The sequence below is a fragment of the Copadichromis virginalis genome, linkage group LG19 (assembly GCF_057382275.1).
Source record: "Copadichromis virginalis isolate Kocher_CV1m ecotype Utaka linkage group LG19, C_Virginalis_male_GT1.1, whole genome shotgun sequence".
Lineage (NCBI taxonomy): Eukaryota > Metazoa > Chordata > Actinopteri > Cichliformes > Cichlidae > Copadichromis > Copadichromis virginalis.
The window spans coordinates 17,505,892-17,526,154 of record NC_140636.1 but is presented as its reverse complement, the minus strand read 5'-3'; the positions used below and the strand labels follow the sequence as shown (position 1 = coordinate 17,526,154).

The window sequence follows — 20,263 nt, the reverse complement described above, 5'->3', positions numbered from 1 at the left end:
AGTGTAGCTTGTAATTTTCTATACCGCTGAGGTATTATGGCCATTAGCATTAGTAGCAGTTGAGACTATTAGCACTGCTAATATTGACATCTCCTCCCTGCTTCCTTCTGTTTGTGTACATTAGGGAAATCTGCATTGTTAGACTATCAGACTCTTCATCTCATCGAGACGTTGCCGGGATCACACCCAGCGATGGAGAACAGATAAATGTGTGCCGGAGCCATCTTGTTATTCCAATTAGAAAAATGAACATCTTGTGGATGTAACATTTTCATTTGATGGAGAAACGGTTTCTCAATATGCGACAGTAATGGAACCTTGATAGAAATTACACCTGAGCTTGTTTTCTGAAAAAGGTTAATCCCACATGCAATAACAAAACCCCAGTACGCCCACACGCTGTGGCTGATTTAGACCAGTTACAAAGGTCTGGTCGTGGGATGCTGGGATTTATGTGAGATCACCCAAGTGCATGCACATAACAACAATGAGAAAGGTGTAGGTTGTTAGTAGCAGTGAGCAGCTATAGGTTATCTCAGCTTTGCAAGTGTTCGATACGCAATCATTTTTTTAAAATTCATTCATGAAGCGCAGGAGAAACAGGAGTTTTAATGAATACGAAGCCTCATAAAAGACTTCTGTCCTTGTTTGCGGTTAGAGGAGCCTTCATTGATGTCTCTTTGGAGGCGTATAATGAAAACGCTTTTTAAGTCTTAGAATTTAAACCTCCACTACTCCTTTTTTCTTTTTTTTGTGGGCTTTTGCTGGTCAAGAAGGTAAAAAGATATCAACTAAATCATATCATGATGAATTCTTGGCGACTAATTACTTTAAAAATATTTTTGCAATAGAGGTTTTCAGAAATGTTGTTAAGCAGGGGCAAATAACGCATCTAAATCTCAATATTTGTGCATTTCCCTGCCATCCTGTGAATATTGTGAGGTAAATCCAGGTTCTAAATTCTTGTTTCATTTTGTTAGAGTTACAGGTTTTGACAGTGAAGCTTTTGGATACGACTTCTTTATTTTTCCATGAATCGGAAGATTCAGTCAACAGACAGAGAAGTCAATTTCTGTTATGTTTCTGGAAATAAAATATTCCATCAGTCACTGAATGATATATGAACGAGTCCTCGGTGTAAAGCTTTAGATTACATAGAGGAATCCAAGTGGAAAGTTTGTAAGTGCTACTGAAGTGGAGATTTGTGGCTCAGAATATTAGAGGAAAGGGCATTTTGAAGAAAACAGCTGTTTGAAGAGGTGCTTGGGAAGAGTGTGCACGATATTGATATTTAAAAATCTAAGATAAATTAAATTTAAAGTAAATCTGATGGTTTGCAAAATGTCTAACAAAGTGCAGACAAATCACACCAGAACGATTGTATTTGTTTGTGTTATTATTAATTCCTTGCTCTCTCCCACAGTGTCCTTTTTCCTTCCCCTCACCCCAAACTAGTTACATTAGATTGTGGCTCCGCCCTGAGCCTGGTTGTGCTGGAAGTTTCCTGTTAAAAGGGAGTTTTTCCTTCCCACATTCGCCAAGTGCTCGCTCATAGGGGCTCATCTGATTTTTGGGGTTTTCTTTGCATTATTGGACGGTCTTTATCTGACAATATAAAGTGCCTTAAAGTGACTGTTGTCGTGATTTGGAGTTATATAAATAAAATAGAATTAAAGTCTGAAAAAAATGCATTAGTATGGAAGTACAGTAGCGGCAGTGGAGTTACCATCCACTGGTAACTCCATCCAAGTTACCAGTGGATGGAGAAATGATCTTTTAATTTTCTTTCCTTTTGTCTCACTATTGGAGTACTCAACCCGTTACTTGATCTATTAACTGCCTCCGTTGAGCCTAGAATGGACAACTAGTAGGGGAAGAATGGCACTGATATTAGAAAACAGACACAGGAGGAGATTTTCTAAAACCATGAAGCTTCCTTCAATGAGGGCCCGACCGATATACTGCTGGGCTGATGATATCAACCGATATAAGCAATTGGCCAGTTAAGTTGACACTTATGACTAATAAATGAAAATGAAATGAAAATTAATCAAACATATCCATTCAATCTGAGCAGAGTTGGACAGAGCAAACATGAGTAAATAACTACCTTTATAACTGTTAGGGGTCATTATTAGTCTGATGAACAACTCTATTGGAGTTGTTCTTTAGAAAGAAAAAATATATATACTGGTTGCTTTATTGGAGTATCAGATTTTTAAATCCCAGTTTAACCTGTGGTTGAAACTCAAAGTTATAAAATAACAGCTTTTTAGGAAGCTTTGTTTCAACAACAGCAACAGGAGGAAACTCTGCTTCATTCAGCGACTATGAACTTATCACTCTAGGTAGCTCAGCAGGGCTGACCACTAGCATGGCAGCTGTTGTTCATACAAATCTCCTTTGACTTTGATGTGTTATTAAATGTGAAGTAATCCATAACATCCTCTGCACACATATGCTAGGATGGTGTTTTTTATTTTTTCCCAGACTGCAGGTCCCAGATCTGAGAGTTGGCCCCTGGCAGAGAGAGGAGAATTAATTACCTCAGCTAGAGTCTCGCTGTTGTTTCCAACATTCATGTCAAAACAAAGATTTACTGGCTTCACTGATCAAGATTGTTTTAGCCTAAGAGTAATACCTGCAAAATCACCAAAACCTATTTGTTTTCATATTTTTAGGGGCAAATGTTGTATTAGCAGTTTAAAATATTGTGAAATTATATCACGTTAGTTTTGGTCATTTTTTTTAACCCCTACATATTGTGCCCGTGTATATATTTTTATGCTTAATCATAGGCTATGTTAAATCAAAAGTGGCTCTATTTTAATAGCTCTGTGGCAAAATAACAGTGTAATTTTCATTTCACAGCTGCAGAATCAGAGTGTGACTCTGCCCACAATAGCAACAGAGCCTGTTTGAGTTCATAAAGCAGATGAATCAATCTGCCATCACAGGGTAGGAAGGGTCAAAAAGAAAACAGACCCAAGTCATTCATTTAGGTCTGTCATTCTACAAAGCCGTTATTCGCTCATTGAGCTTTCTTGGTCTTCAGTGGTAATGGCTGTGATTACAGTGTACTGCTGGGATGCCGGATTGGGAGACGTTTCAGTGTAGAAGCAGCTGACTTCACAGAGGGGATACTTCAGTCTTACCAGAGGACAGCGTGATGCAGTTTGCTCATTACCTTCACTGACAACACCGGCTACCAAAAACATGTGTGCATCAGTGCATCAAAGAGAAAGTGTTTTAGAGTTCTCCTGGATAAACAAAACTATTTACCTAAAGATAATATTTTGGTTTTAAGCTAAATCCTCAGATAATTCCATATTAATACATTCATTAATAATGGAAAGGGTCGCTTTAAAACAGTCTGGCTTGTCATTTCATATGCATTATTCAGAGTAATCATGAAGGACAGCAGGTGGTCATTTTAAGCTTTCATAGATTTAAAGTGTTTCCATTTAAAACTCTAGCAGGTGCTGGAGAAGCCCACGTCTCTGGACGGTCTGTGGACGATCTTACTATTTGCACAGAAAACCCTGACACATACCTGCCTATGCAAAAATAATTCTGGTACAAATCTGTAACAGATCAGCTGGCTCTGTATAAAGGGTCTTTACATAAAAATGTTTAGTTGTAAACCTGTCTGGCAACATGAGCAGTTTCCCGAGAACAGAAATAACATTTTTAAAAGCTGCAAAAATACAAAATGGAAAAAAGAGGGCCTCTGGAGTGTTTTTGGTCACGTCAACGGAGATTGTGCTTGCCTCACAGAGGACTGTTATGTGAGTGATTGTTTTTGTTCTTTGAGTAGGCCTAATTGTGTGTTGTGTTTCAGATTTTTTAGTGCAGTACAAGGCATGATTTCACTTTCATGTTCACAGAATAATGATAGGAAGCCTCAAGATAGAGATTTAAGGAAAAGTAGGGCAGCACATAACTTAATGGCATGCAATGTCATTTGATTTTCTTTTTGGGGGGAAAATTAATTAACTCAGTAGCATCATATGAAATGGTTTGTAAAGGAAATGTTCTTTAAGCATGAGGTCGGCCTCAGATGAACTACACTACAAAGCAAATGCACACTCTGTCATGTGGTTTACATGACATTTTAACCTCTCTCAGTTCTGCTTAGACTTTACAAAACAGACCACTGACTAAAGCTGCTAAAGGTTCAGGTATTTCTGTTTACAGGAGGTGGACAACAAAACTGAGCTGAAAGTGCATACTAGACTTATTTAGTCAAATCCCCATATAGATTTCATCGTTTTTTTCAGGGTGCCTCCGTCTCACCCTATTCCTAGCAACCTCTTTTGTCACACCACCCCATCTGCATGTCCTCCTTCGTTACATCCAGGAACTCTGTCATCTTCCTTTTTACCTCCTGACTCACGGCTCCATATTCCGCATCGTTTGTCCATTATATCCACTAGCCTTCTGCTGCACGTGTCCCAAACCCTCAACCTTGCCTAACTATATATTCGACTTGAGCCGACTCCCTCATATACTAATTTCTAATCTTGTTCTCCAAAATGAATTGGAGAAAAAAAGCAATCGAGGGGGCCTACAGAAGTTATAGAAAAGATGCATCAATTTCAGAGCAATGCTATTGTGGAAAAAAGTGTTCGTAGCATGGGCACAAAAACGGTCTAACCCACCACTGGGACATTAATTTTACATTCCACATCATGTTTCTGTCCAATGTCATGGCCAAGCTAAGAGTGTGTATTTTATTTTCCTTTATTATGACAACCTTGATGCTTGATGACATCCATCAACGAAAGAGCAGTCTTAGACCTTTCGATAGTAAGAAAAAGGTATGAGCACCGTCACCATATGTTGTTTCAAAAGGGGACAATTTTCCAACAAAATTGATATTTTGTCACATAAACATTCCAAAGCACTAACAGGAAATGCTTTTGAGTTCCCCAGTTGTGAGAGAGGACTTTTATCTAGACTCACATTTTTCATTAACACTCAACAATCACACAGGGAGAAATGGTGGCGAGAGTTAGAGACTGCAATTTCTTCACTGACAGCACACCCAATAAACCCGAATCCTGTGCAGCCACCAGGGGCACGGTGGGGTGAGGAGCATGCTGCTCCTATTTTCTTTAGTATTTAGTATTTATTTATTTATTGTCATTGTCAAGAACAATGAAATTGCGTTTGGGGCTTCCATACAACCCAAAAAAAAGAAGAAAATAATAAATACCCCTTAAAACCCAAGTGTACATATTTAACCCAGTGTGACTCCAATGCAATAAGACAATCCTTAGCAATAATGTTCGTAGAAATTCAGACAAAGACCTGAGAAACATGACAAAATACAACAATGCAACCCATTCAATATTATTGTACTGTGAGATATGATATCAGATATGATAGTTATCTATTTAAGAAAGAGGGGGGGGGGCAGGAGGGGGAAGAGAATAAAGATATGATGCACCAATGCAGACCAGTTCATTGCTATTAAGAAGTTGGATATGGTTATTGTCCGTGAGAGGGGGGCAGAGAGTTCAGGAGCCTCACAGCCTGTGGATACAGGCTGTTGGCCAGTCTGGATGTTCTGGCCTGTATAGACCTGTACCTTCTCCCTGAGGGCAGCAGATGGAAAAGGTGGCGCGCAGGGTGATGTTGGTCCTGCAGGATACTGTGCACCCTCCTCAGACAGCGAGTGGGGAAGATATTACTGATCTCTGGCAGACTTGTTCCAATAATTCTGCCAGCTTCTTTCACCACCCGCTGGAGTGCTTGCTGATCGGCCTTGGTGCAGCTGGGGAACCACACTAGAAATCCATACGTCAGAACGCTGCTGATGGCACAGTTGTAGAAGTTCAACATCAGAGATCTGGGAATGTGTGCGCTCCGCAGTCTCCTCAGGTAGTAGAGGCGCTGTTGGGCCTTCCGTACAACTGAGGTGATATGGTTGCCCCAGGACAGGTCCTCGGTCACAGTTACCCCCAAGAATTTAAAACTGCTCACCCTCTCCACCGCCTCACTGCCAATGAAGAGAGGCAGATGGTTGTTATGGCCCCTCTTCCGGAAATCTACAATGATCTCCTTGGTCTTTTTGGTGTTTAAGACCAAGTTATTGTCGTGGCACCATGACTCTAGTTGTTGCACCTCTGTCCTATAGTTTGTCTCATCATTGTTGGATATAAGTCCGAGCACTGTAGTGTCATCTGCAAACTTAACAATGAGATTGGACGCGCAGGAGGAAATACAGTCATGGGTGAAGAGAGTGTATAGCAGAGGGCTCAGAACACACCCCTGAGGGGCACCGGTGTTGACCACAAGGGTGGAAGAGGTGTTCTTACCCACTCTGACACTCTGTCTACGGTTAGTGAGGAAGTCCACAATCCAGTTGCACAGAGAGGAGTTAAGTCCCAGTTGGTGGAGTTTGGGACGGAGTTTGTATGGCCGGATGGTATTAAAAGCCGAGCTGTAGTCTACAAAGAGGAGCCGTGCATAGGTGTTCCTGTGTTCCAAGTGCTTCAGTAATGTGTGCAGCACTGTGGCGATCGCATCCTCGGTTGACCGGTTCTCCCTGTATGCAAACTGGTGCGAGTCCAGGGATGGTGGAAAAGCAGCTCTGATGTGTTTAATGACCAGTCTCTCCAGGCATTTGGCGGGAATGGGGGTGAGTGCCACAGGTCTGAAATCGTTCAGACATGTGACATTTGACTGTTTTGGGATGGGAACGATGGTTGCTGCTTTGAAACAGGATGGTACCAGTGAACAGGACAACGAGGTGTTATATATAGAGGTGAAGACGTCCGCCAGAAAAGACATTGCCTTTATTTGAGTTCATATTGCTCTTTACTCTTACATTAAATGGCTGCATTCTGCTGAATTCACTGTCAAAACTCAGCCTGGAAATGTGGGAAAAGTTAAAATCGTGAAGCCAAGTTGAGGGAAAGTTGGTACACAAACAAATTCCTTACAGAGGAATTGCAATAATACGTGGCAATGATGAACACCAGCTCATTCTCCTTGTGGAACGATGTCACGTACGAGTCCATTATTTGTTTTAACAACAAAAACTTACCTTTTAATTTTTTTTAAAAAAACTACATAATTTGGCTTCAGCTGAAACTGATTTACAAGACTTTTTTTCAGTGCCTTGCTTCCAGCATTGTGCAGCAGTGCTGAGTCACTGATGCACATAATAATAATACCTTAAGCTACATTTTCTAGGATTGCTCTGTTTTATGGTTGGTGGTTCAGCCAATTCTCCATCAGTCCATCAGACTGAGTAAAATCAGCTCTTAGATTATTTTGAGACTAATTTTACTTGCTTTATGAAATCCCACTCATCGTTTCTTTATTTATATATTACCCCTCAGCCGGCCAGCATGGACAACCAGTTTTGTCAGTTAATTGGATAACTTGAATGAGGTGATGTAGGATTATCAAATTGAGACTTTGTGCATCTACTCAGAGACTGAGGGGTAGCACTGGTGGCCACCAGTATTTTATTAAATGATCTTAAGCAATAGTTCTCCAGGATTTCTGAAGAACTGTCTTTGGTCATTGACTGCTTTTACACACATTTATAGTCCAGTCCTTGTACCTTACAATTTCCAGAGCAATGTGGTTTGTTAAGCAACTTACCACTGAACTATTAATCATTCAAGCTGAAAAAAGCCACCCAACTCAGGGGACAAATCAGTAGTTTGTCTCTGAATGATGGAGAACTTGGCAAAAAACCACCTTTAAATTTTATCTTCAGGCGCTGAGTTATTACCGACCTGTCAGTAAAACACAGTTTGTTACCATTTCTTTAATTCAATCTATGAAAAGTGCTAAAGATAATGGCCTGAAAGGCATAAATTATTATTTCTGCACCAACAAGGTCAATCCCAAAAAGCTATTGGCCAAAAACTTGGCATTTCTAAGGATCGCGTGTGTCCTTGAGGACCTGAAGAAGTTTGTCCAGTAGATCTGCAGGAGTAGTAATATTTTGTGCTCATTAAAAATCTATTGTGCCATTCATTGTAGTTTTTAAGTCTGAGAAACTCACAAAAACCCATGTATCAAATATGATATGCTTGGCTTTAAAAGGTTAAGCCTGAAAGAATACAGAGGAAAGGCTGAGGTATCGCAGTTTACACAAGAACTGAAGTGAAAATCAGTGGCAAAAAGGATTTTTTAGGGACTGGTGAATCTGAGTTTTAAATTTATTCATTCAAATAGTCAGAGAGTTACAACAGATGGTGTCTACAAACATCTGTAAAACACAGTGGACACTCTGTCATTATTTTTAGCTACATGTCAGGTAGTGATTTTGGGGCTCTCGTCAAAATTGATGGACTTATGAACACAGAAAAATACAGTCTGAATATAGTTGGTCATACCAAATAATGCCATTCATCCTCATTAGAATTGCACAATTAGTGTTCTAAATTGCCCATAAGTGTTAGCATCTATGTGTTAGCGCTGCGATGGGCTGGTGAGCTCTCCAGGGTGTACCCCGCCTCTCATCCTATGGCAGCTGGGATATGTTGCAGAATAAGCCTAGACAGCTACCAAAAAAATCATTACCAGTAAAACCTACTGGTTGGAAAAAGCCACACACAGGGAGAACATGCAAACTCCACACAGAAATCACTGCAGCACCCTTCTCCTTCCTCTTTTTTTTAATTCATTGTTTTAGTAGAAGTATGGTTTAGACAGTCAAGACTCCTTCAGGATAATTTGCTGATTTTTGCGCCCTACATTGCTGTACATAAAATATTTTTCTGTACTAAAATGCTGATAATATATTTTAAGCTGAAAGGAGAGAGCTGTGCCTATATATTTTAGTAATGTCCTCTTAAATTTACTGAGCTTTGTCCTCACTAGCCTTTCCAATAATTATTCTCAGTTCATGACACTTCTCAAATATCAGTATCCGTGATGGAATGACTGGCTGTGGCTTTAGGTTCTGTTCCAGCTCCACAGAAGAGGCAGGTGCTTTGTCAGTGTAATCCATTCTGACAGCCTGATAGTTTTCCATTTCCTACCACCTCATCTACTCTCTGCAGAGCTCCACTTGAGAGTTAAGTAACATGTTGTTCGGGGTTGACATAATTGGAGCAGAGGATGATAATTTCTTTAGAAATGTTGCTATTACTGGTGGCGAGCTGACAGGGGTCTGCATGCGACATGTTGCAGTTCAGCAATGATGTGTCTCAATGTGCAAAGGTGGGCATTTTTCCCTCTGCCGTTCACTCTCGACTGCAGTCCACCTAGCGGCTATTTAAATGCTCCATCTTCAGCCATTTCAAAGTCAGAGGAAGGCAGGTAGGCGATTTGGTTTCTCGCATTGTGAACACAAGCCTTCCTTTACTGTGCATGCAATGATAAAGTGGGACTACATCAGATTTTTTGGAGTTTTGGGATTTTGTGCTGACGGATAATCTTTGGCTTCAGGAACGATTCACTGTTTGATGTTCACTCTGCTTCACTCAGTTGATCCTCAAGGTTGTAACTCTTTAGATAATGAAGAACAGATGGATTACACATTAAGTATAGTGTGATTTGCATTTAAATGTGGCATACTTCCAACTGTCAAAGCTTTTGTCAACATTTTTTGCTGCAGGACTATTTAGAATAAATGACTGTTGGTGCAGCAGATCAGTCAGAAGCTCCATTAGAACTTGAAATTCTGAAACAATTTGAGGCACCATCAGGCCGACCCTCCTGGGTGATAAGTTAGCAGCGATGCAGGTGGATGCTTCTCTGGTGTCCTGGATTGTTGATTACCTGACAGGAAGACCACAATATGTACGTCTCCCACAGTGTGTGTCTGACAAGGTGATCAGCAACACAGGGGCACCACAGGGGACTGTCCTCTCCCCCTTCCTCTTCACCCTCTACACCACAGACTTCAGCCACTGCACAGAGACCTGCCATCTTCAGAAGTTTTCTGATGACTCTGCGGTGGTTGGATGCATCAGCAGGGATGATGAGACAGAGTACCGGGCTGTGGTCGACTCCTTTGTCACGTGGTGTGAGCAGAATCATCTGCAGCTCAACGTGGCAAAGACCAAGGAACTGATCGTGGACTTCAGGAAGACCAGGAAACACTTGACCCCTGTTTCAATCCAGGGGGTCAGTGTTGACATTGTGGAGGACTATAAATACCTTGGAGTACACATTGACAATAAACTGGACTGGGCTAAAAACACCACAGCACTTTACAGGAAGGGCCAGAGTCGTCTCTATTTTTTGAGGCGACTGAGGTCCTTCAACATCTGCCAGAAAATGCTGAGGATTTTCTATGAGTCTGTGGTGGCCAGTGCGATCCTCTATGCTGTTGCATGCTGGGGGAGCAGGCTGAGGGTCGCAGATGCCAACAGACTTAATAAACTGATCCGTAAGGCCAGCAATGTTGTGGGGATGGAGCTGGACTCCCTCAAGGTGGTGTCGGAGAGGCGGATGCTGTCCAAGATAAAGACAATGTTGGATAACACCTCCCACCCACTCCATGACATGCTGGTCAGTCACAGGAGCTCATTCAGTGAGAGACTGAGATTACCGAAAAGCACCACTGAACGACACAGGAAATCATTCCTGCCTGTGGCCATCTCCCTGTACAACGCATCCACTTAACACACTGTTTGCTGCTACAGCTACACATGTTTCTTTTCCAACTATTTATTTATGAGTGACTTATGTATGTATGTATGTATATATATGTATATATTGTACTATTCTTAGTTAGCGTATTGTCTGTCTTGTCTTAATGTTGGTTTAAAATGGAGCACTGTAACAAAAAATAATTTCCCCCAGGGATCAATAAAGTATTCTGATTCTGATTCTGATTTTAATTATGTTACAGTCTGGTGGTTTTTTTGCTGCAAAAGCACGATTCTTACTTGGATACCAATAGTAATGATAGACCAAAATTAAAAACAGTAGGAAACATTTGCTTCAGCAATTTTGTCATAAGTGTTTGCATAAGATTAATATTCCTAAATTGTTACAAAATCTAGACTATACTTCAGACAACCCCAGAAGAACTGTTGAAAAGATGGCTTGAAACTGCACTGATCAGTATAGCCAATGAGTTCTTCAATGATCTAACGTCACACTGCACTGTGAATGGTGACATTGTTACCAAAAATTGAGACAAAGAACACAAAGAATTGTGTACGTTAATACTGATGTACCACAGGGATCTCTACTGAACCACTTTTGTTCTGGGAAATGCAGATCTCCATGCCAACAGCACACAAACAGTCTTCTCTTCTATTCCTCCTGACTCCTCCCATCTTATTGGCGAGTTGCTTGTCAGAATTTGTAACACTGCCCGCATTTAAAAATAAAGATCATATGTTTTATTTGACATAGTCACTATATATCAATGGTTCTATATTCATGACAGGAATTGGTGTTCAGTTGCTAGATTCCTTGCAAGCTTTTGTATGGACAAACTCCCACAAACATTGTTAGTTTCTTCCTCCAGTTAAGGGTTGTTTGGCTTTTTCATCTGTATTGATTTTTAACTGTTAATGGGAAATACATTTCCTTAAAACTCCCCAGACTTTATTAAGATTTTAAAATATGAAAGTTGGTGATCTTAAATTGCCCCTAAGTATGAATGTGCGTGCCCTGTGTTAGGCCTGTGACAGACTGGCCTAGGGTGTGGGTCTAGGGTGTACCCTGCCACTCAGCTATACTTAATACATAGACTTGATATCAGCCTCTTGGCTGGGATAGGCTCCAGCCGTTCTGAGAGAAAATGCCTTGTCAGAGGTCTGACGAGATGGGCAAGACTGCTTCAAGCTGAAAGGACATCACTTGTTACAACGCGTATGCAGAAGAGCTTCTCTAAAGAACCAGAACCTTTAACCTTGAAGCTCGTGGGCTACAGAAGATAACACCAGGCGCCACTGCTGTTAGCTAAGAACAAGAAACGGAGGCTAAAAATTGACATAATTCAACAGCATACTGGAAAAATGTTGTTTGGTCTGATGAGCCTTGATTTCTGTTACAAAATACAGATGGTGGGGTCAGAATTTTGAGTAAACTATATACACAATATGAAAGCATGGATCCATCCTGGCTTGTACGAACAGCTCAGGCTGCTGGTGGTGATGGTGAAACCGCACCACCCAGTAACATAGCTGAGGAGTGCATTTCGTTATAGGTATAATGCTTCAAAGGTATGCGGTATACAGCAATCAGCCATCATCGTTTTTCCTTAAACTTTTGTCATATAGAAAACTTAAGCACAACTATTTTGAATACACATTTCATGCTCGTTCCTCTTCTGAACAGACTAATTCAGAGCGAGCTGCACTGACCATTATGGTAATGCTGAATTGCTCTGGAGTCCATTATAAAGTAATTTGAAGACTCGCCTAATGCCACGTTAAATGCCACCATCAACACGTATCCATAACACACATTTCCTTTTCATATTAACACATTGTATTATTGTTATACACCAGGCAGTTTTTAAACAGCAATTTTAGTTTTATTTGCCTAATTTTGCCTATGAATATCTAAATGCACTTCTGTATTTGCCAGAGGCTTGTATCCAGCACTCACCACTTATTAAAAAAAATCCATTAAAGAGAGCTGAGAGAGACACGGTCAACATGACTGAAACCTATCAATTTAAATGGCAAGTGTATTTCCCCTGAAATTACTCCCTAACACCTCAACATTTTTATAAGAACTAATTTCATTCTGTCATTAATCAATGTCAACAGGACGTTTTTCTTTGATATGTGACCATTTTCTGCAGATCCACTTGTGTTTTTGAGTATGTGTGAGTGAGGTGACGTTTTTGTAACTTCTCTCTCTTGTAAACGATGCTGCACATTTCCATTAACACAGCTGTAATCAGTATTTATCTGGGCACACTGGGAAGACTAACCGTTTCCCAGGTGAATGCTAATAAGATGATAATAGAAACATACTTAATCTACTCCAGCTTCTTTTTAGACACCAAAGAATGGCTGTTACCTGATTTATCTAAACTTTGTATGTAGCCTGATTGGTAGAATGTCTGTTTGTCCTGTTTGCTCTGTTCTAGAGATGGACCGATCCGATATTACGTATCGGTATCGGTCCGATACTGACCTAAATTACTGGATCGGATATCGGAGAAAAATAAAAAATGTAATCCGATCCATTAAATATCACGAAAGCACCTCACAAAACTTGCAACACGCCGTAACTCACCTCAGAACGTCGGAGCAGTATGCATCACGTGATAGAGCGGCTGTGGCATGCGGGACCTGTCGGTGGTCTGGATAGCATTTGGAGCTTCGCTAGCAACCTGGCATTTCATCTCCGACAAAGTTATCCCCGAGAGAAGTAAAGCAAGTGTGTAAGTCCATCTCTGAATGTTTGTAAAGCATTCCCACGTTAAGCTTAACGAGCGACTGCCTCTCGCTCTCCGGCTGCTACTTCAATCTGAAACTGCTAATGATCAGCTGATCGGCTTTTCTGTCGTGAGTCTCTCTTGTTTGTTTTTGGTCCACTTTGCGCCAGAAAGAGCAAACCAGCGGCTGAACAACAGCAGAACGTTTAAGCTTGATAAGCTGTTGTTAGAATTTATTTATTATTACTTTCTACTCGAGGATCTTTTTCTATGTAGCTGACGGCTGGTAACTGTGCAGGGGCGGATCTAGCAAAGTTTAGCCAGGGGGGCCGATAGGGCATTAACTGGGAAAAGGGGGCACAAAGACATACTTTTCTTTCTTATTCTCATTTAAAATGTCTAGCTTTTAATAAATAATTATCTGACACCCAAAGTTTTAATTTGATGTAAAATGAATAGAAGTCAATTACTGTATATAGTGACTATTAAGTCTAATATATATACCCTAGTAAGCTATAGTACATTTTCCTTTGGGAAGGTACCATCTGTGCAGTCTGCAATTTTGTTGAAGAAAGATGTTGAATCTATTTAATATTTCTTGAAAAATAATTGATTTCTGTGCATTTTTTTTCACACTGCATCAAATTAAGGTTGATTACGTTGATTAAGCATCATGAGGTGGCGCGTGAGGGGTGGTTCCCTATTTTTTATTTATTTATTTTTGTTGTTGCTGGGAGTTGGAACCCTATTAGTTAGGTTGCTTAATATTTATGCTAAGTACTCTTTAAAATACCAGAATAGGGAGGATGGTGTAGGTCTAAGTTTATTAGATTGATCAGTATTGCTGAACTATGAAATATTTTTTTTGTATACAGGTATAACAGAATAGCTTTAGTGTAGTTGTTGTTTTAAACTTGAGTATGAACTTGCAGACTTGCAAAATGCAGCAAGATATTTTAAAAAACAGTTTTGTTGATTAAAAAACACTATATCGGATTCATATCGGTATCGGCAGATATCCAAATTTATGATATCGGTATCTGTATCGGACATAAAAAAGTGGTATCGTGCCATCTCTACTCTGTTCCTAAACGAAATGAAGCTTTAACTCTTCAGATTTTATACCTGGTTTGTTTAGTTTTATCAGACTGTGCCATGTTCCTTTGTTGTCTGGAGTCATGCTCTGCTGCAGACCAATACAATTGGACAAAGATTCTTTTCCAGGAACAGTTTTTGGTTTAGTTACAAACTTTTTTTAAAACCCAACTACAAGGCACTCTTTGTTAGTTTCCTGTAATGCTGTGGTCTCTCTGAATCAAGGTCTGAGTGCACAAAGTTTGTTGCTTTCCTTGTAACTGAAGAGAAACTTTTTTTTAACTTGTCATTTCCTCTCCAGGCACCGAAGAGACCAAACACGAGTATTTATACTCTCACCTGTGTGGCCTGTTAGAAAGTCCAGAATCCAGTCAGCAAGAACTTAACCAAGACTGATTACATCATGTGGTTTAATCGTGCTAAATGCCAAAGAAAAGCAGCAAGTTAAAAATAGTTTGCCGTCTTCCACTTATCTGTTGGGCCTATACAAACACTGTGGAGGGTCCTGTTCTCTTTAAATTGATGCCAACACCTGCTTAGTATTCCACAAAATCATTGACCACAAACACAATTGCTATACTCATAACAAAACAATTTCAAAGTGAATATTTTGAAATAAATGAAAGGTTTTTCTAACTGATTTATTCAGTTTCAGAACTGAAGGGAAGGATTTATGATGCGTGCTGAAGTCAGAACGTGGTTTCATTACAGAAGTGAGAGTGCAATATTTACTCCATTAGCAAAATATGGACATTTTTAGGTTCTGCTGAGTGATTTTTTTAGTTTCAGTACAGTTATTCTAAACTTACTCACTGTGCACGTAGTTTACATGTAGAGTCTATACACAAGTTATTGATTATTTTCATCATGTTAACTGCAACAGGAGGTGATTTCCCTGATTACAGAGGAGATTTCTGTTAATATCTGGGGCACCAGATATACTTGCACCACTTACATTGAATAATTGGGTTTGATTTGGAAAGAAAAACTGTTGCTATTTGTATGTTTTTTAAGAAAACAGCTGGAGTCTGTAACTTCAGTATATCGAAGTTCAGACATGCTTGGCGTAAGCAGACAGTGAGAACTTCAGACAAAAATAGCTGATTAGCCCTGGTTGAGAAGGGAATTCTTTTGCATGTAAATGGTGCTTGTGTATCATCCATCAGTAATCAAAAGAATTTGGTCAACAGAAGCAGAAAGCTCACGCATCGTTCATGTATTCCACGCAGGCTCCATCACCCCCTTCGCCCTCAGCTAATGAACCAAAGTATGAGAAGCGCTGGCTGGATGCCGTCTCCCTGCCCTTGTTGATGGCCAGAGTCTCCAGATACAAAGCTGGCAAAGATAAATTAAGGTAAGGGTAATCCAGCATGATATAATTCACCTCCAAGGCGCACAGTTCACTGAGCGCAGTTGTTGGCTTAGCAAGCACTTTTCATTTAAGCGGGACGATGTTAATGCCAATATCTATGCACAGGCATAAACGGCTTAAAAGGTCACCGCAGCTACGAGGCTGTGGCTCAGAAGGTGCGACTGAGAGGACACTGGTCGAACTTGTAAAGGCTTTTGATTATTATACCCGTCCTTTTTTGTATTGATTTTCTTGTGCAATGTAATTTCACAACAGTTTTTTTTCCCACAGGCTTTTTCAATCAGGCTTTTCAGTCATTTCGAAACTGTAGTACAAAATAAACCTACGAGGCCTGTTGTTTGATATTGTTTCACATTTGACAGTCATAACCTATAGATCCCAAATGGCAGGCTTGTATAAACTGCTGAAATGCATTGATTTTTTTCCCCTTTGTGTAGCAACCATTTCTTTCAGTTCTCTTTGTGTTTCTGTGCGTTTTCTGTCATTTGAAGCACTGATTTATTTGGGTTTCTGTTTTTAGAGCCATCTCCTCTCATACAGTGGGGCAAAAAAGTATTTAGTCAGCCACCGATTGTGCAAGTTCCCCCACTTAAAATGATGACAGAGGTCAGTAATTTGCACCAGAGGTACACTTCAACTGTGAGAGACAGAATGTGAAAAAAAAATCCATGAATTCACATGGTAGGATTTGTAAAGAATTTATTCGTAAATCAGGGTGGAAAATAAGTATTTGGTCAATAACAAAAATACAACTCAATACTTTGTAACATAACCTTTGTTGGCAATAACAGAGGTCAAACGTTTACTATAGGTCTTTACCAGGTTTGCACACACAGTAGCTGGTATTTTGGCCCATTCCTCCATGCAGATCTTCTCGAGAGCAGTGATGTTTTGGGGCTGTCGCCGAGCAACACGGACTTTCAACTCCCGCCACAGATTTTCTATGGGGTTGAGGTCTGGAGACTGGCTAGGCCACTCCAGGACTTTCAAATGCTTCTTAAGGAGCCACTCCTTTGTTGCCCGGGCGGTGTGTTTTGGATCATGTTGGAAGACCCAGCCTCGTTTCATCTTCAGAGTTCTCACTGATGGAAGGTGGTTTTGGCTCAAAATCTCACGATACATGGCCCCATTCATTCTGTCCTTAACACGGATCAGTCGTCCTGTCCCGTTGGCAGAAAAACAGCCCCATAGCATGATGTTTCCACCCCCATGCTTCACAGTAGGTATGGTGTTCTTGGGATGCAACTCAGTATTCTTCTTCCTCCAAACACGACGAGTTGAGTTTATACCAAAAAGTTCTACTTTGGTTTCATCTGACCACATGACATTCTCCCAATCCTCTGCTGTATCATCCATGTGCTCTCTGGCAAACTTCAGACGGGCCTGGACATGCACTGGCTTCAGCAGCGGAACACGTCTGGCACTGCGGGATTTGATTCCCTGCCGTTGTAGTGTGTTACTGATGGTGACCTTTGTTACTTTGGTCCCAGCTCTCTGCAGGTCATTCACCAGGTCCCCCCGTGTGGTTCTGGGATCTTTGCTCACCGTTCTCATGATCATTTTGACCCCACGGGATGAGATCTTGCGTGGAGCCCCAGATCGAGGGAGATTATCAGTGGTCTTCTATGTCTTCCATTTTCTGATGATTGCTCCCACAGTTGATTTTTTTCACACCAAGCTGCTTGCCTATTGTAGATTCACTCTTCCCAGTCTGGTGCAGGTCTACAATACTTTTCCTGGTGTCCTTCGAAAGCTCTTTGGTCTTGGCCATGGCGGAGTTTGGAGTCTGACTGTTTGAGGCTGTGGACAGGTGTCTTTTATACAGATGATGAGTTCAAACAGGTGCCATTCATACAGGTAACGAGTGGGGGACAGAAAAGCTTCTTACAGAAGACGTTACAGGTCTGTGAGAGCCAGAGATTTTCCTTGTTTGAGGTGACCAAATACTTATTTTCCACCCTAATTTACAAATAAATTCTTTACAAATCCTACCATGTGGATTCATGGATTTTTTTTTCACATTCTGTCTCTCACAGTTGAAGTGTACCTCTGGTGCAAATTACTGACCTCTGTCATCATTTTAGGTGGGGGAACTTGCACAATCGGTGGCTGACTAAATACTTTTTTGCCCCACTGTATATGTAGAATATTTCTGCACTGGGGGAAAATTATCATTAGCATCTTCACAGTAATTAGGAAGTTGTATCGTGTTGAATTTTCAAGTATCTACCATAAATCCATTGTTAATATGAGAGACTTTTTTGGGAGTGTCCCCTATTTGTGTAAAATGATGGGTGCAATTTGCATTTGCTGCTGCTCATCGCAGTCCCAGTCACGAGGACAGCAATCTAAGCAGAGATGCCAAACCTCCACCTCTCCAAGCCACCTACTCCAGCTATTCTTGTGGGACACCGAGATATTATTATGCCATCCGAGTGACACAATCTCTGGTGTGTCCTGTGTCCGCCCGGGGGCCTCCCCTCAGCAGGACATGTCTGAAGCACCTTACATAGAGGCATCCGGAAAGCATTCTGGTCAGATGCCCGAACCATCTTAACTGGATCCTTTCAGCATGCAGAAGTATCCCCTCGTCTGAGCCCCTCCTCTAGCATAGAGCTCAACACTCTGTGTCTAAAGAAAAGCCCAGACAGTCTTCGGACCAAGATCCTTTTTTCCTCTGCTTGTATCCATGATATAATTTTTTTCGGTCACTACCCAGAGCGTGTGGCTGTAGATGATGGAACATGGATGCACCGGTAAATCAGCAGCTTCGGTTTAATGCCGAATTCTCTTAACATTCAGGCCGGTACAACATCTGCATCGCTGCACCAATCCATCTGTCAGTCTCCCCCTCCCTCAGTCCCTCACTCATGAACAAGATACTTGAACTCGTCCACTTGGGGCAGAAACTTGGTCCCAGTCCAGGATGCATTTACCACCTTTTACTGCCTGAAAATCATGACCATAGATTTGGAGGTGCTAATTTGCATTTCACTCAAATGCAAACCTCCCCATTGCAAACTGGAGGTCATCATCCATGTAAGGTAATTAACTAGCTTTAGCCACAGCAAAGTCTGGATATTTACATGCATCATATGCAGATATCCATATTATTTGTAGCCTGTAAGCAACAAATAATGTGAAACTGCCCATACAAACTTCTATTTCAAATCAATATAGCATCTATATCAATTTATCAAGCAATATATCAATTAGTATATTAGTGTAACATAGTGTCAAATCACAAATAAAATATTCACAGCCCTTTTTTGTGTTAGGTAAAAACAGCAGAGTCTATAAGTTTGAACAAGACAGTTGTCTATTTAAAGAATAAAATAACTGTCTGTTAAAATGATTATTAGAGATATTGATAAGAAATGAGCTGCTGTAGAAAATGCAGATACAAAGTTAGTCTGGTACCACGAGTTTAGGTGCTTGAGCTTGTGCTCTAAACAACTATTAGTTACCTTTTTCATGAACAGGAAGCTTAATAAAACCTCTAATTTCTTCCATTTAAATGGCTTTTCTTTCAAATTGGAAATTATTTACCTTAGTCCATTTTCCTTATCATTTCCTCCACTTGTGCTGAGCACTAGTCCCCACAGGGTGTGTCAAACTGCAGAATTCAGAAATTGCAGGTACTTAACGATAAATAAATGATGGGACTCTGCTCTGCTCAGTTAATTAAAAATGTTTATTAAACTTGTTTATGGGACTCCACATTGGTTATTATGTCGTTTCAAGCCTTAGGCAGCAGCGAGTGATAAGAAAATTATATAAAAGTGCTACACTGTGGTTTTTCCCTCCCTCATGTTCTCCCGTGTTACAGGAAGTGGTCGGCACATAGTTTAACAAAACTTTAGCTGGGCTGATTCTCACATAATTTAAAAAGAAAAAAAAAATCCTGCACTGGAAAACAAAAGCATGCTAAAGTAGTAACGGAAGCACTCGAAATGGACAACCGTATATTGAAAAGTATTGAAAAGCTTGAATTAAGTGTTTAGCATCTTTCCTAAATTACTTATTGAACATTGACCTAAATAGTCTCTAATGTCCTGTCAAGTTACTAATTCAGTGATTTCCAACATCTTTGTTTTTTTTTTTACTCATCCTAACAGATATACTCAAGGTCGTCTCCATTAGCACCAAAAAGGTTCATATTTAAATGTGTAAACCTTATTTTATTACAGAAGTGAAATAATTTAGATGACTAACTACTGTGAGTCTAAACTGCAGCACATAATTAATTCTAACCAAATAAGATGTCATCCATGATCTATGTAGTAACGCTTATCTAATCCATCCTTTTATATTGTAAGTCAGTATGAAGCTCTAGAAAAGGTGCCGCTCCTCCTCGTGTTAGAGCCACACCAGCTATCATGCCGAGTACCCACAGACCTGTGGGGGCATTGTTAGGATCCGGAGTTGCTGCTGTTGGTCAAGTCCGAGTTCAGCAACACTAAAAAAAT

At 40.5% G+C, this 20,263-nt stretch overlaps 1 protein-coding gene across 2 annotated transcripts in view; it reads left to right on the top strand.

Annotated features, from left to right (window-relative positions):
- The window catches only part of sntg2 (syntrophin, gamma 2), a 112,434-nt gene that overhangs the window by 44,363 nt on the left and 47,808 nt on the right, over positions 1-20,263 (top strand). For both annotated transcript variants that reach the window (XM_085442535.1, XM_085442534.1), the window contains exon 9: positions 15,652-15,776. In XM_085442535.1, the coding sequence (XP_085298661.1) occupies positions 15,652-15,776 (125 nt within the window). The remainder of the gene's footprint in view (positions 1-15,651; positions 15,777-20,263) is intronic.